The 14,663-nt window shown below is 34.3% G+C and overlaps 1 protein-coding gene across 1 annotated transcript in view; it reads left to right on the forward strand.

Moving 5' to 3' along the window:
- LOC145270735 (uncharacterized) overlaps positions 1–11,063 on the forward strand; it is a 105,460-nt gene extending 94,397 nt beyond the window's left edge. The window contains exons 3-4 of the mRNA XM_080126343.1: positions 8,162–8,364; positions 10,898–11,063. Of these exons, the coding sequence (XP_079982469.1) occupies positions 8,162–8,364; positions 10,898–11,026 (332 nt within the window). The 3' untranslated portion in view covers positions 11,027–11,063. The remainder of the gene's footprint in view (positions 1–8,161; positions 8,365–10,897) is intronic.
- The last annotated feature ends 3,600 nt before the right edge of the window (positions 11,064–14,663 follow it).

Consider the following 14,663-nt stretch of genomic DNA (forward strand, 5'->3'; position numbering starts at 1 on the left):
GTGTGTGTGTGTGTGTGTGTGTGTGTAATCTGAAGGTCATCCCTTTGGACACTGCTAGTCCTTCTGTCTGTGGTACATCGTGTGAAATGTGCAAGCAGAAAGGTGCATTTTGACACCCCCACCCCCGAGAGGAGACAGTATTTGGTAGCATTTTCCCTCTTTGGGCGGGGATTAAGTGATCTTGTTGATATCCTGTTTCTAAAAACTGATAGCAATCGTGCATCATTTGAATAGGACTATCGAAATTCGAACCGTTTCCTTTCAGATTGATAAGATGATTAGTCAACAACGGCCGATTTGTGCTGTTAGTAAATGTTGTTGGTATCCGTCAGCCTAGAAAACTATGGGGTTGCGACTGTAGAGGTGATTGAACACCGTCTTCTGTGACCGAATAAGCCTATCTTTGATCTACATTGTTGGTTGCAGACATTGCGGGTTAAGATCGGTGCATCATATTGATGGTCTGTTGAGTTTTGTTGACTGAATAGTCTTTTGGTCTCCACCCGTTCTGCGGTGACCCTTTCGCTAGTGGTCAGGTCTTTGGTCACCGTTTGTCTCCAGATGTATCACATGCTTTCATGCGGCGTTTGCACACGTCAACATAGGGGAAGTAATATATTTTCTTTTTGACACTGGTGGGTTCACCGTAGAGAATGTCTTTTGGGATTCTCCCATTGCCCATGCGGTGTACATGGCCTATCAAGGCGTCTTTGATGAAGGACAGTTAACAATATGGGCGTGTCAAACACAGGTAAAATTCTTTGGAAAATGCCATTTAAAAGATGACCCATTAGAAAAGAAAGGGATACTGTTGTTTCTTTCCCTTTTTGTTTTCATTTTACTTCAGTCGAAGTTCTCAAAAATCAAGGGGCCCCTTCCTAGGGGCTAATACTTGAACTCTATATGAGATGCATAGATATTCGAATGTTCCATTAAAGTTCTTTATTTCTCAAACACTGAGTTAGTAAAGAAATTTAGAACATAATTTTCTTTCCTCCAATTAACCATTTTCATATGTGGTAGTATATCTTACGTTTTGGTCTCTTGATATTAATGGATTCCAGGACAAGAATTTATCTAGTCTGGTGGAGTATCCAGCTTCGTGCTATTACTTGAGGTAACATCACTTGGAGAAGGTGCACCATTCCTCGTAAAAACTAATGTGGGTCAGCCATAGTGAGGAGATCTTATATGGGCAGCGAATACTTAATGTGATTTTGAATATTTGGTCAGGGTTTACTTTTAGGGAATAATATCCTTATGACAGATTGTTCTGACAAACTCCTATACAGAGAGACCTTAGACACTCGAGGATAGTGTCTAGTAGGCATTCAAGTTCTCTCCAGTAGGCATTCAAGTTCTCTCCAGTAGGTATTCAAGTTCTCTCCAGTAGGTATTCAAGTTCCTCAGCTATACACGCTTTTTTTACCAGGGAGTTATTACTTATCAAGGATCGAAATCAAAGACATGCAGAAAGGAGGTGCTTGGGGTGCCCACACACCTGCTCCATTTACTCCCGTTTTAAAAGTGCCCTTTTCCTATTGTGCCTATTGTAAGCCTGTGCCTCGTCGAGACACGTTTTTTTTTTTACTTGAGCACTTGCTCTGAAAAAGTTCTCTGCACGTCACTGCCTGAATGTTACTCGAGGATAATGATAAATGAGTGCAGATGGTCACTGACACAACAGAAGAGTGAAAAATTTAATTAAGGGAACAGCTCGACAAGGACTTGTTTACATTGAACTTGAAGACAACCATGTTCTAGTTGGCTGCAAAGCAAGCCAACGGTACAGAATGCCATAGGCGGGCAGTTCTAAGAAATAAACTTTGTTCATGGAATTTGCATTTAGATTTAGGCACAGATAGAGAGTGGGGAGGAAATTATTGATAGTGGCTATTCAATCCACAAACAGGGAAACCCGGCATTGCCCGGGGTTAGATTATAATCAATGAATCTTTCACATGCCCCCCTCCGCAGTGACTTAGTCTAAATTGCACTGTAGAAAACCTATTATTTATTTTATAAAATTATTTTTTATATATAACTAGTGAGGGGTACCCGGCGTTGCCCGGGTGTTTGGAGGTGTCTGTGTGTGGGGGGGGGGGTTAAAAAAAGTAAGTATGAGGATCGAACCCGAACCGTTGAGGCAAAGTTGTAAATTAAAGTGTGAAAAAAAAAAAAAACGTGCGACGTTAACCATTGCCCCACCGCGAGATGCTAACGGAAACACGTTTGAATTTATTTAATTACTTGGATTTGGAAGGTGCCCGTTTTAATGACTTAATGAAGTCAAGTTTGTCTGCGGGATTTTTATTTTCCCAAGATGTTATTGGAAAAAGACTAACCCATATGCAGCGAGCGACAAATGTTGAATATTTATCTTCCCGAAATCGAGCAAATTAAATAGACAGGCGAGCTTGGTTGTTAACTGTGAGATATTACGATTTATATGTGATATAAAAAGTTTTAAAAAGTTGTGAACCGACCGACCGCTTCTCTGAAAAAACCCTTTTGTACAGAAAAAGCGAACACATATACATACATACATTTTCGTTTTTATATTTATAGACTGCCGGCGATGCCCGGGTGTCTTAAGGTAAATCAAAACTCCGGGGGGGGGGGGGTACATAAAAAAAATGTTTTGGTAGGTGAGTATGAGAATCGAACCCGTACCCTTGAGTTGGAAATTAATGTGTGAAAAACTCCTGTACAGAGAGACCTTAGACACTCGAGGATAGTGTCTAGTAGGCATTAAAGTTCTCTCCAGTAGGAATTCAAGTTCTCTCCAGTAGGTATTCAAGTTCCTCAGCTATACACGCTTTTTTTACCAGGGAGTTATTACTTATCAATGTGTAACTGGGCGACATTACCCATCAGGCCACCGCGACATACATACAAAGTATCCAGGTTTGAATTTATTTACTGAACTTTAAAAACAGGCGTGCGCAATAAAAGTTAACTCTGCTGCTTCCATTTGACCTAATTAAGAGGGTCAAATGGAAGTCACTGTTTTTGTTTTTTTCCCCCAACATCTGTTGGGAGGAGGGGAACCAGCTCCCCAATTGTTCAGATTGAATAACAATTGTCTGATGTACAACATTGATCAAAGCTGATATTTCCCGGCGGCGCAATGCCGAGAACATCCGTTTGAGTTCAGTTTCACTTTATTTATACTAAAAAGTCCAATCAACACGCGAGAAGCCAAAATAACAATAAATTTGTAAAAATCGACGTAAATAAATCTATACGCTACGTGCTTTCCTAATTCCTAGATATTATTATATAGGACCTATATACACAGTTTTAAGCGATAGTAACGACCCCGGGAGCGTGTGCGAAAGAAGCCTTTTGAAGACATACACGAAATGATCACACACATTTTGCCTTTTATATATATAGATGGATTGCATTAAAGGTTAAAATGCAAACGTCAAGTATCATGCTTCAGTTGCGCTCTAAACGGAAACATTCATTTCGAGCACGCTTCTGTCGTATCAAAGTCTACTGTTAATTTTATCTGTCGAGCATTTCGGCTTGTGTCATAATAAAACTTCTCAGATGCACTTGTGATGTTAGGCTGTTCAATCCTACAGTTTCGGTTTCGATTCTAGCTGATGGCACCCAAATACTTTTTTTTTTTTAACTTTTGAAATCACAACCCTATAATAATAATATATACGAAATCTAGACAAATTAAAATATCATATTTAAGCATATTTTTACGACTCGGCAATGCCGCCCCCCCCCACGCGCTAGTTTTATCTATTTGTTCATCTTCATCTTAAAATTGTTCCAACACTCCCGCCAAGCCTTTGAAACTCCATCCACAACTCCGTATTTGAATTTTCTGCATCAACTGCTCCAACAGCATATTCTTCATCCTCCGACCTTCCTTTGTCTCAAACTCTCCAAATCCTCCGTGTTCAACTCCATACCTGTCTCCTCCGTTTCCATCTTCTCTATTTTCAATTCCCTGCATCTACTCTGTTTCCAAATCCTCCATTGCATCTTCCTATAAATCCTTCATCTCTAAAGTCCCCATCCTGTCTCCAATGGCAACGCCACCAGCTTTTAATGCTACAGTTTCGCGTTTGGTTTTGATTCTAGCTGATGGGACCCAAGTCATGTTTTTTCTTTTTAACTTTTGAAATCACGACTCTATAATAATATATACGAAATCTGGACAAATAAAAAATATCATATTTAAGCGTATTTTGTGCAAAACCTGGCGCCCCCCCCCCCGCTAGTACTTGATAATCTGCAAAAAAAAAAACACGAATAAACCTAGAACCCCATTCTCCAATGTAGACCCCTACTACCATGTCTGCTTCTCCAACATCAGGGGTCTACGTTCCAACCTTCCAGAGGTTGAACCCCAATTACAGGAGACAAAACTGGACATTTACTTCCTAAGCGGAACTGGCATAGGGGGGCCGACCACTTCCCTAGATGAGTTCATAATTAAAGGATACTCTAACTTATTACATGAACAAAACGTCTTTCTTAGAAGTGCACGCCTGTGGAACGCTGTTCCGTTTGCCTGTTTCCCACCTGACTACATCTTGGATGTCTTCAAGTCCAACATAAACAAATTCCTGATGAACCGCCCCCTTAAGTAAGACACTCTATCAAAACCCCCAATACTAACGATCACTGCGATATTATCCCATTGATTACTGTATACGCAATAACTCTTATCCCCGAGTGGCTTCCGGGCCTTGATAAGTGGTGACTACCATGTAAAAAAAAATAAATACTCGAAATAATCCCACCATAACTTGTCCATATTCACCAACCCTTCTCTCTTTCTTCCCCCCCCCCACCTCTCTCTCTCTCTCTCTCTCTCTCTCTCTCTAAGGTTATATACAGTTTGTACGCATCCAGATGACTGGACATGGTGTGTCTTGATCAACCTCCCCTTCCCGTTCTTCAAATCTTCAAATTGAAAATTAAAAAAATAAAGTGACACAAAAAAATAAATCGCAGTAAACCAACATTTGATTTTTAAAAAAAGGTATTAAAATCCTGATTTCTTTTTTTTTCCATCAACATATTTCGTAGAGGAATTTTAGTTGTAAATGGATTGATGTATGTTAATTATTGTAGATGCATTTTTTTTTAACAGGAATCACCACTTATCAAGGCCCGGAAGCCACTCGATGATAAGGGCTAATGGGTATGTGATTATATCGTTTTTTAACGTAGGTAGTGGAATTTTTGTAAGTTTGGATTACATCGGGGGGGGGGGTCGGTTCATCAAGAACTTGTTAACATTGGACTTGAAGACAATCAGATTGCAGTCAGCTGGGAAGCAGGCCAATGGAACAGAGTTCCACAGGTGTGCAGTTCTAAGAAAGAAGCTGGGCTCATGAAATCTACGTTTAGATTTAGGCACAGATAAAGAGTGTGGGGAAACTATTGGTAGTGGTTCTAGATAAACGAGTGTTTTTCGTGAATGTTTGGCGAGGGGGGGGGGCATAGATTGAAGCTCAGACGAGCGCCTGCCATGGGCATAACGATAAAGCAGAGACAGGTTCGCAACGTCTCTTCTGTGAGAAAGAGCTTGCAGGGAAGAGAAAAGGGCACCCCCACTAAGCTACGAAGTCTGTTTTGAACTCTGTCAAGGCAGGATATGCTGCTTCTAGCAGCTCTTGCCCAGATGTTGCAACAGTACTCCATCGTTGGCCGTACCTGGCTTTTATATAGGTAGAGAATTGCATTAGGAGTGAGATATCTACGGGAGCGGTAGAAGGATCCTACCATTTTTCCAGTGGCCTTGGCAACGCGTTTGATATATGTGTTCCATTTCAGATCGGAAGTAAAGATCAAGCCCAAAAGCTTATCAAAACATGGCGAGAGCAATTCATTTCAATTGATTGTACATGAATTATTGTAGATGAATTCACGTACATAGATAAATTTACGTAGATGAATTTACGTAGATGAATTCACGTAGATGAATTATTGTAGATTAATTCCCGCAGATGAATTGTTGTAGATGATTCACATAAGTGAATTCACGTAGATGAATTATTGTATACTAGCGGGGGTACCCGGCGTTGCCCGAGTGTTTGTTTCCGGGACGGGGGGGAGTTTTAAAAAATGTTATGGTAGGTAAGTAGGAAGGATCAAACCCGGAGTCATGAGTAAAAGTAGGAAAATAAAGTGTGAAAAAAAAACAAACATTTGCAACGTTAACAGTTCGGCCACCAAGAAAAGTCCATTCCAGTTGTTTAGGAGAAAAAAAAAAAAACCACTGTGGTAGGTCGGCGCGAACGTGAAAATATAATGTGAATTGTCCAGCACCCTAACCACTACGCCACAGAGCACTGCAGCTTAGTTTAGTGATTTTAAATAACTTAACATGATAGAACTACGAAGCCAAACCGGTGTTCTCTTCTCAAGTGTTCCTTGTGAACGATCTCCAAACGGTGTTAAGTGGTGGCAGGGGGAGGAGGAATTTATTAGAGAGAAAGTATTTTACCACTTCCATTGATCTTTACCGATTTTGGCCGTGACTTCTCAGCAGAAAAAGTATAGAAATCTAAGATTATCGAGGAATTTGAGAAATAATAAGCCTATAACACACCTCAGATATTGTTCTGCCGTTTGTGCATATTATATTTGCATGAAATATCTTGCTTTTTAATCCTATTAATGTCAAAATCCGACGGGAAAAAATGAGTTCATTTTATATATATATATATATATATATATATATATATATATATATATATATATATATATATATAAGTAGATAGATGATTCACGTAGATGAATTATTGTAGATGAATCCACGTAGAATGAATTATTGTAAATGGATTACTCTAACTGAATTATTGTAGATGAATTCCTGTAGATGAATTATTATAAAAAACGAATTGGTGTAGATGAATTATTTTAGATATTTTACAGCATATGAATTATTGTTGATTGGTTTATGTAGACGAAATATTGTAAATGTATAGCTGTATACGAATTATTGTAGTATTAGAGCAATTGATTATCATTGCAACATTTTCGCATTGTTTCAATATTAAATAAATACATAAAATGATTGATATGCCGCAGAAAAGGAATCATATCAAACCAGCATTTAATTGATTTTATAAATGTAATCAGTGATGGGATGATTCTAATATTTCCCTGACTCTGTCACAATTATCGATTCCAATACAATTACCGATTCCGATTCTTTTAAAAATTTTAGTTGTTGTTTTTGTGTAGATGTGGGTCGAGTTACCACGAAAGCCATGTAATGTGTGCATAGATTTTCGCAAATTTAAAAATACACTTATGGCTGTGGCGTGTATATTTTGGTTTTACTGGTAGTTTAAAATTAATAAATATTCAGCATTTTATCATTCAAATTAAGTTTTAAAAAAAAAAGAAAAACAATAAAAAGAATCGTTTTGAGCATCGGAAAATAGGCACAATTTTTTTTTTTTTTATTCCGATTTTGATATTCCAAAAAAGTTCCGATTTTTACGATTCCCGATCCCGATTAATCGTCAAAACAGTAGCATTAATTCTTTTCTTTTTTTTTTCTTTCTTTTTCTTTTATTTTTATTTATTTATTTATTTTTATTTATTTATTTTTATTTATTCATTTATTTTTTTCATTGCAGAATCTCCGGTTAAATCGTCAAAACAGTAGCATTAATTCTTTTCTTTTTTTTTCTTTCTTTTTCTTTTATTTTTATTTATTTATTTATTTTTATTTATTTATTTTTATTTATTTATTTATTTTTATTTTTTATTTATTTTTTTTTTCATTGCAGAATCTCCGGTTAAATCGTCAAAACAGTAGCATTAATTATTTTCTTTTTTTTCTTTCTTTTTCTTTTATTTTTATTTATTTATTTTTATTTATTTATTTATTTTTATTTATTTATTTTTATTTTTTTTTTCATTGCAGAATCTCCAGTTAAATCGTCAAAACACTAGCATTAATTATTTTCTTTTTTTTCTTTCTTTTTCTTTTATTTTTATTTGTTTATTTATTTTTATTTATTTATTTTTATTTATTTATTTATTTTTTTTTTCATTGCAGAATCTCCGGTTAAATCGTCAAAACACTAGCATTAATTCTTTTCTTTTTTTTTCTTTCTTTTTCTTTCATTTTTATTTATTTATTTATTTTTAATTTTTTTCATTGCAGAATCTCCGGTTAAATGTATTGGGAAAATCCTCAGTGAAAATCCGCCGATCGTTAGCCACGAACGTCTTCCTGAACTTTTTGCTCCTTTACAAAACATGGCGCCGTTAGCGCATGCGCAGGCCTACACCTATTCCAGACAGACTGAACCGACATCTCTCGATACTCCGAACACAGACGATATGTATTTTCTTCAAAGATTTAAGGTATATATATTTTTTTATTGAATTATGAGAACAATCGTTGGCATTTTCACGACTTTAATCCTGTGTCTAATTACCAATGTGTACTTCTGGCGTTGTTTGTCACTTTAAAAACAGGTTTTTCTTTACTCTATTTACCTCTTTGAATTCGTTCACCATGACCTTTTTTTTTTTTTTTTTAATAATTTACTTTACGCCTGTGTGACTTTATAGAGGAACTGTCTCTGCAGATGGACTATAGTTGCTAGATTTATTAATATACTAGCAGTTCGGCCCGGCTTTGCTCGGGCCCTATGTACTGTTCATAACTTTATGTGCATATATATATATATATATATATATATATATATATATATATATATATATATATAAATTTAAAGGAGATTAGAATAATAGTCTAAAGAGCTAAGTGTATTTTAATGTAATAGTGAAATTACTAGTTTAATTAAAATACAGGAAATGCTCGTTGTAATTTAGATATATAATAAGCTCGATAGTTAAATGTCCTAGAGCTAATTCAATATTAAGTAATGTGATTTATAATTTAAAAATTAAAAAAAAAAAAAAATTTTAAATTTAAAAATCAAATTTTAATTAAATTAAAAATCAGTTTCATAAGAAGGAACAACAACAAAGTCAATTATCTGCTAATTGACTTTGTTGTTGTTCCTTCCTGATTTTTAATTTAATTAAAATTTGATTTTTAAATTAAAAAATTTTTTTTTTTTAATTTTTAAATTATAAATCACATTACTTAATATATATATATATATATATATATATATATATATATATATATGGTTGACTATTATAGAAAACTGATCACATATAATGATAGAAGATGTATCGAGACACAGGAATGGGTATGTTTGATCTGGCATAATGATGATTCATTAAAATTGTGGGGTCTGTGTACGCGCCTGGTACACAAAGTATGGAAATAAAAAATTTAAAAATTAAAAAAAAAACGTTTACAAGTGTTTTTGATATAAATGTACATAATAATACTTTGATAAGTATGTTTTAACTTAAATAGGGATGGTATAATAAAATTGTAGGGCCTGCGTTCGCGCCTGGCCTCCATAGAATGGAAATAGGCACAAACTTTAATAAAGACTTTTCACATATATCTGCGTAAGTATACTTTGATAATTATGTTTCAGTTTGAAGAAATATGGTATAATAAAATTATGGGGTGTTCGTTCGCGCCTGACCTCCATAGAATGGAAATATGTCACAAAGTTTAACAAAGTTTTTTGATATAGATCCACAGAATATTGTGATAAGTGTTTCAGTGTGAACAGGTATGGTATAATAAATTATGGGGTTTATCTATTTTTACTTTCATCATATTTTGCTTTGGTTTTGATACACCCAAATTCGAAGCTATCTCTTTACAACCCTTCCTTTTCATAACCTATCATACTTTCATAAATCAGAGTCCATGTTCTGTAGGCTGTTTTTGAACCCAGTCAACGACGGGTACTTTTGCTAGTATATATATATATATATATATATATATATATGTATACAGGGTGTCCAGAAAGCCCTTGAAGATTGCAGAATCTCTGGATTACAATTTAACTCCCTTATTTCGTTTCTTCAATTCTTGCAGGATTTGAAATGTCCAAAAAGTCAATTGCAGGAATTGAAGAAAAACATCAAGAACGAAATAATGGAGTCAAATCGCAATCCAGAGATTCTGCAATCTGTCATGAATAATGTTTTGGAATAGCACAAATATGCGAAGCCGAAAATGGACAAGACATTATTTTTCATGAATAAAAATTGTTTGAATTTTGCATTTTTTTTTTTTTTTTGACAGCTTCTCAATATCTTAGTCAGATTGTGTTAAAATTACAGAAAGATATCATCAAAAATAAGTAATCTATTTCAATTCAAACTCCTTCAGTGACTTTTTGGACACCTGATTTATATAAAGCATCCAGGGTTTTTTTTTTGTAAAGATTACACCTTGTACAGTAAACATTTCAATCGTCCCATAATATTATTCATCATTCGATTGACAATACAGTCATCCCACTATCTCATTTCCGAGTGGATTTTTAGTCCTGGTTGGTTAGTAAAAAAACATAAAATGTCTCCGGTCCTGGATAAACTATATCTGATGGTGACACCCTAGCTTGCAGGCTTTGGGGAGTGTGGAGCCACCCTTTAATTACCATTGCTCCCAGGTCCAATCTGACCCGGAGTGGTAGTACCTGTTAGGATCCCAACTAAATATTAAATAGAAACCGACTTGAAAAAACAACAAATATATTCTATTAAAAAATTTTCTTCAAAATCTTTGGATTCGGCATTAAATAACCTGAAAAGGGTTGATATGCTGTAAAACAAAAACAACCAACTAAAATGTCTCCAAAAATATTTTATGATGTTTAGAATAATAAAAACGTAATATTAAAATATCAATTATGTTTAGTTATTTTTATTGCATTCGTTTTTTCTATTCCTGCATATTAATGATTTTTTTCCATGTAGTTTATGGTGTTCTTCTTTCCAACTTCTATTTTAGGAAACCCGATACTTTGAAGTTGAACTTGTAAATGGAGGCAACGGATTCCGAAACCCACTTTTATCCACAGCTCAACTGGAACTCAATTCGACAGCCAAATTCAGTACGTACTTTGGAGTGAAAGTTTAGGCTAAGCTATATAAATTCGGTGCTTAGATATACAAAGTTTAGGCCAACATATATAAAGTTTAGTATACAAAGTTTAGTTTTATATATACAAAGTTTAGGCTAAGATATACAAAGTTTAGGCTAAGATGTACAAAGTTTAGGCTAAGATGTACAAAGTTTAGGCTAAGATGTACAAAGTTTAGGCTAAGATGTACAAAGTTTAGGCTAAGATGTACAAAGTTTAGGCTAAGATATACATAGTTTAGGCTAAGATATACAAAGTTTAGGCTAATGTATATATAGTTAGGTTTATATATACAAATTTTAGGCTAAGAAAAAAAAGTTAAGGCTAAGATATACAAATTTTAGGATAAGATATACAAAGTTAAGGCTAAGATATAAAAAGTTTAGGCTAATGTATACAAAGTTTAGGTTTATATATACAAATTCTAGGCTAAGATATACAAAGTTAAGGCTAAGATATACAAAGTTAAGGCTGATATACAAAGTTAAGGCTAAGATATACAAACTAAATTATATGAAGTTTGGGCTAAATTATATGAAGTTTGGGCTAAATTATATGAAGTTTGGGCTAAATCATCCAGTGGGCTAAAATGTTTGGGCTAAATTATATAAAGTTTGGGCTAAAGTAATGAAATGTGGGCTAAATTATTCAAAGTTTGGGCTAAATTATCCAAAGTTCTGGCTAAATTATCCAAAGTTCTGGCTAAATTATCCAAAGTTTGGGCTAAATTATCCAAAGTTTGGGCTAAATTATCCAAAGTTCGGGCTAAATTATCCAAAGTTCGGGCTAAATTATCCAAAGTTCGGGCTAAAGTTTAAAATATAGTGGGCTAAATTATCCAAAGTTTGGGCTAAATTATCCAAAGTTCTAGCTAAATTATCCAAAGTTCGGGCTAAATTATCCAAAGTTCGGGCTAAATTATCCAAAGTTTGGGCTAAATTATATGAAATGTGGGCTAAATTATATTAAATTTAGGCTAAGATATCCAAAGTTTGGGTGCATAGTTTTGTGCTAAACTATACATACTTTGTCTAAGGTATCCGAGGTTAGAGGTAAACTATACAAAATTTGGGCTAATTAATGCACATAACAAGAGAGTGTGTTACCTATATTACGTATTCTTATATCTCGAATTCAATTTTTATGAATATTATCTATTTATCTATACTCCTGTTGATTTGGGATTTTTTGGTACAAAACAAAAAAAAAATAGAAAAGGTTTCTTGGCAATTCTTTACCTGTATAAGAGCCAAGTACGCCTAAGGATGAAATATACATTTTATTCCTACTCATAATTTTTAATATATTTTCATGACTACGTCTTTCACGTGTTTCACTGAATAACAGAAGACAGAAGACTACTAAACAACTCCAAAACACACACACACACACACACACACACACACATATATATATGTATATATATATATATATATATATATATATATATATATATATATATATATATATAATGTTGCTGTCTTAGTGACTATCGTACATTCATTAATCCTTATCCTCGAGTGGTTTTCGGACATGATGAATGATGACTCCCATGGGTAAGGATTAATGAATGGAGTGTACGATAGTCGCTGAGACAGCAACATATTAATAGTAAGTGGTAGGAATGGGGTAGAAATGAATTATTTAGGGGGCAGCTCAGCAAGAATTTGTTTACATTGGACTTGAAGACGATTATATTGTAGTCAGCTGGAAAGCAGGCCAGTAGAACAGTTCCACGGGCGTGCAGTTCTAGGAAAGAAGCTTTGTTCATGGAATCTACGTTTAGGCAGAGATAGAGACTGGGAGAAATTGTTGATATGGGTTGTAGCTAGACGAGTGTTTTCTGCGAAAGTTTGGCAAGGAAGGATCATAGATTGGAGCTCAGACGAGCATTTGCCATGAAAATAACGATAGAGCAGAGACAGACTATGGGAAAGAGGTTGCAAAGGATAAAAAAAGGGCATCACCTACTAGTTTTGAAATCGGTTTTGAACTTTGTCAAGGCATGATATGGTATCCTGAGCAGATCCTGCATAGATGTGACAACAGGACACCATTTTAGGACGTATCTGGCTCTTATGCAGGTAGAGCATAACTTACTATATATATATATATATACGTTAAGATTTTGTTCCTTAAAAGCACTGATTAAGTTTCAATTAAATAAGATACATATCATATATACGTTTGAAGGCAGACCTAACAATATAAACAGATGTTTATTTTGTTAGAAATTCATGTTAAAGTCCATGAATATATTTCGACGGAAACCTTCATCTTCAGTTTTTTTTTTTTTTTTTTTTTTTTTTGCCATGTTGTTATGTTGTTGTTGGAGCAAAGAATTAGCCGTTTGTTGTTTCTACGGTAGTTTTTTAAGTCTTGGGACGGTGCGTTTGGCCACGCAAGATTCACGTTAAGATTTTGTTCCTTAGAAGCGCTGGTTGAGTTTGAATTATATAATATATATATATATATATATATATATATATATATATATATATATATATATATATATATAAGTAGGTTGTAGTTTGCTTGAAGCATTGTTGAAGAAAATTATAAGGTAAAATTAAAAGCCAAGAACAATGCGAGATTTTTTTTTTTTATATAGAGTAAAATTAAATGCAAACAAAAGAAATAAAGTTCTTTTTTTTTTGTTGTTTGTTTTTTCTTTTTCACACAAATTTTAACTCTAAACAACAGTAATTTTTTTTTTTTTCTGTTGTATTCAATGGTGATATAAATCTCAATATATTTCAGACTTATTAGTCCATTTTCAAGAGTTTAGAGTTAAAATTTGTGTGAAAAAGAAAAAACAAACAACAAAAAAAAAAGAACTTTATTTCTTTTGTTTGCATTTAATTTTACTCTATATAAAAAAAAAAAATCTCGCATTGTTCTTGGCTTTTAATTTTACCTTATATATATATATATATATATATATATATATATATAGCAAAAATGGTAATTAGTAAAAACCTGAATAGAGTGCCCAATATTTATTGAGATTGCCGGACTGACTTCCTCATCTTGGTTGTTATAGTCAAACCTTTCGGCCGTTTTGCCCTCCAGCCTTCATCAGGTGTTTTGTATTGAACTGGGGAACCGTTTGTTAGGAGTCTCGAACTCAACCTTTTATTATTATTATGGGGGTACCATGTTCGGACTCCAGCTAGGCTCTGGGACACAGTTGCTGATTCTCTGTTTTGAATGTTACTTTTCATGAACAACGGAGAATCAGCAACTATGTCCCAGAGCCTAGCTAGAGTCCGAACACGGTACCCCCGTAATAATAATAAATTGTTGATATGGGTTGTAGCTAGATGAGTTATTTCTGTGAAAGTTTGGCAAGGAAGGATCATAGATTGGAGCTCAGACGAGCATTTGCCATGAAAATAACGATAGAGCAAAGACAGACTGTGGGAAAGAGGTTGCAAGGGATAAAAAAAAGGGCATCACCTACTAGTTTTGAAATCGGTTTTTAACTTTGTCAAAGCATGATATGGTATCCTGAGCAGATCCTGCATAGATGTGACAACAGGACACCATTTTATGACGTATCTGGCTCTTATGCAGGTAGAGGATAACTTACTATATATATATATATATACGTTAAGATTTTGTTCCTTAAAA

The sequence above is a fragment of the Euprymna scolopes genome, chromosome 46 (assembly GCF_053919585.1).
Source record: "Euprymna scolopes isolate OS-2025 chromosome 46, ASM5391958v1, whole genome shotgun sequence".
Lineage (NCBI taxonomy): Eukaryota > Metazoa > Mollusca > Cephalopoda > Sepiida > Sepiolidae > Euprymna > Euprymna scolopes.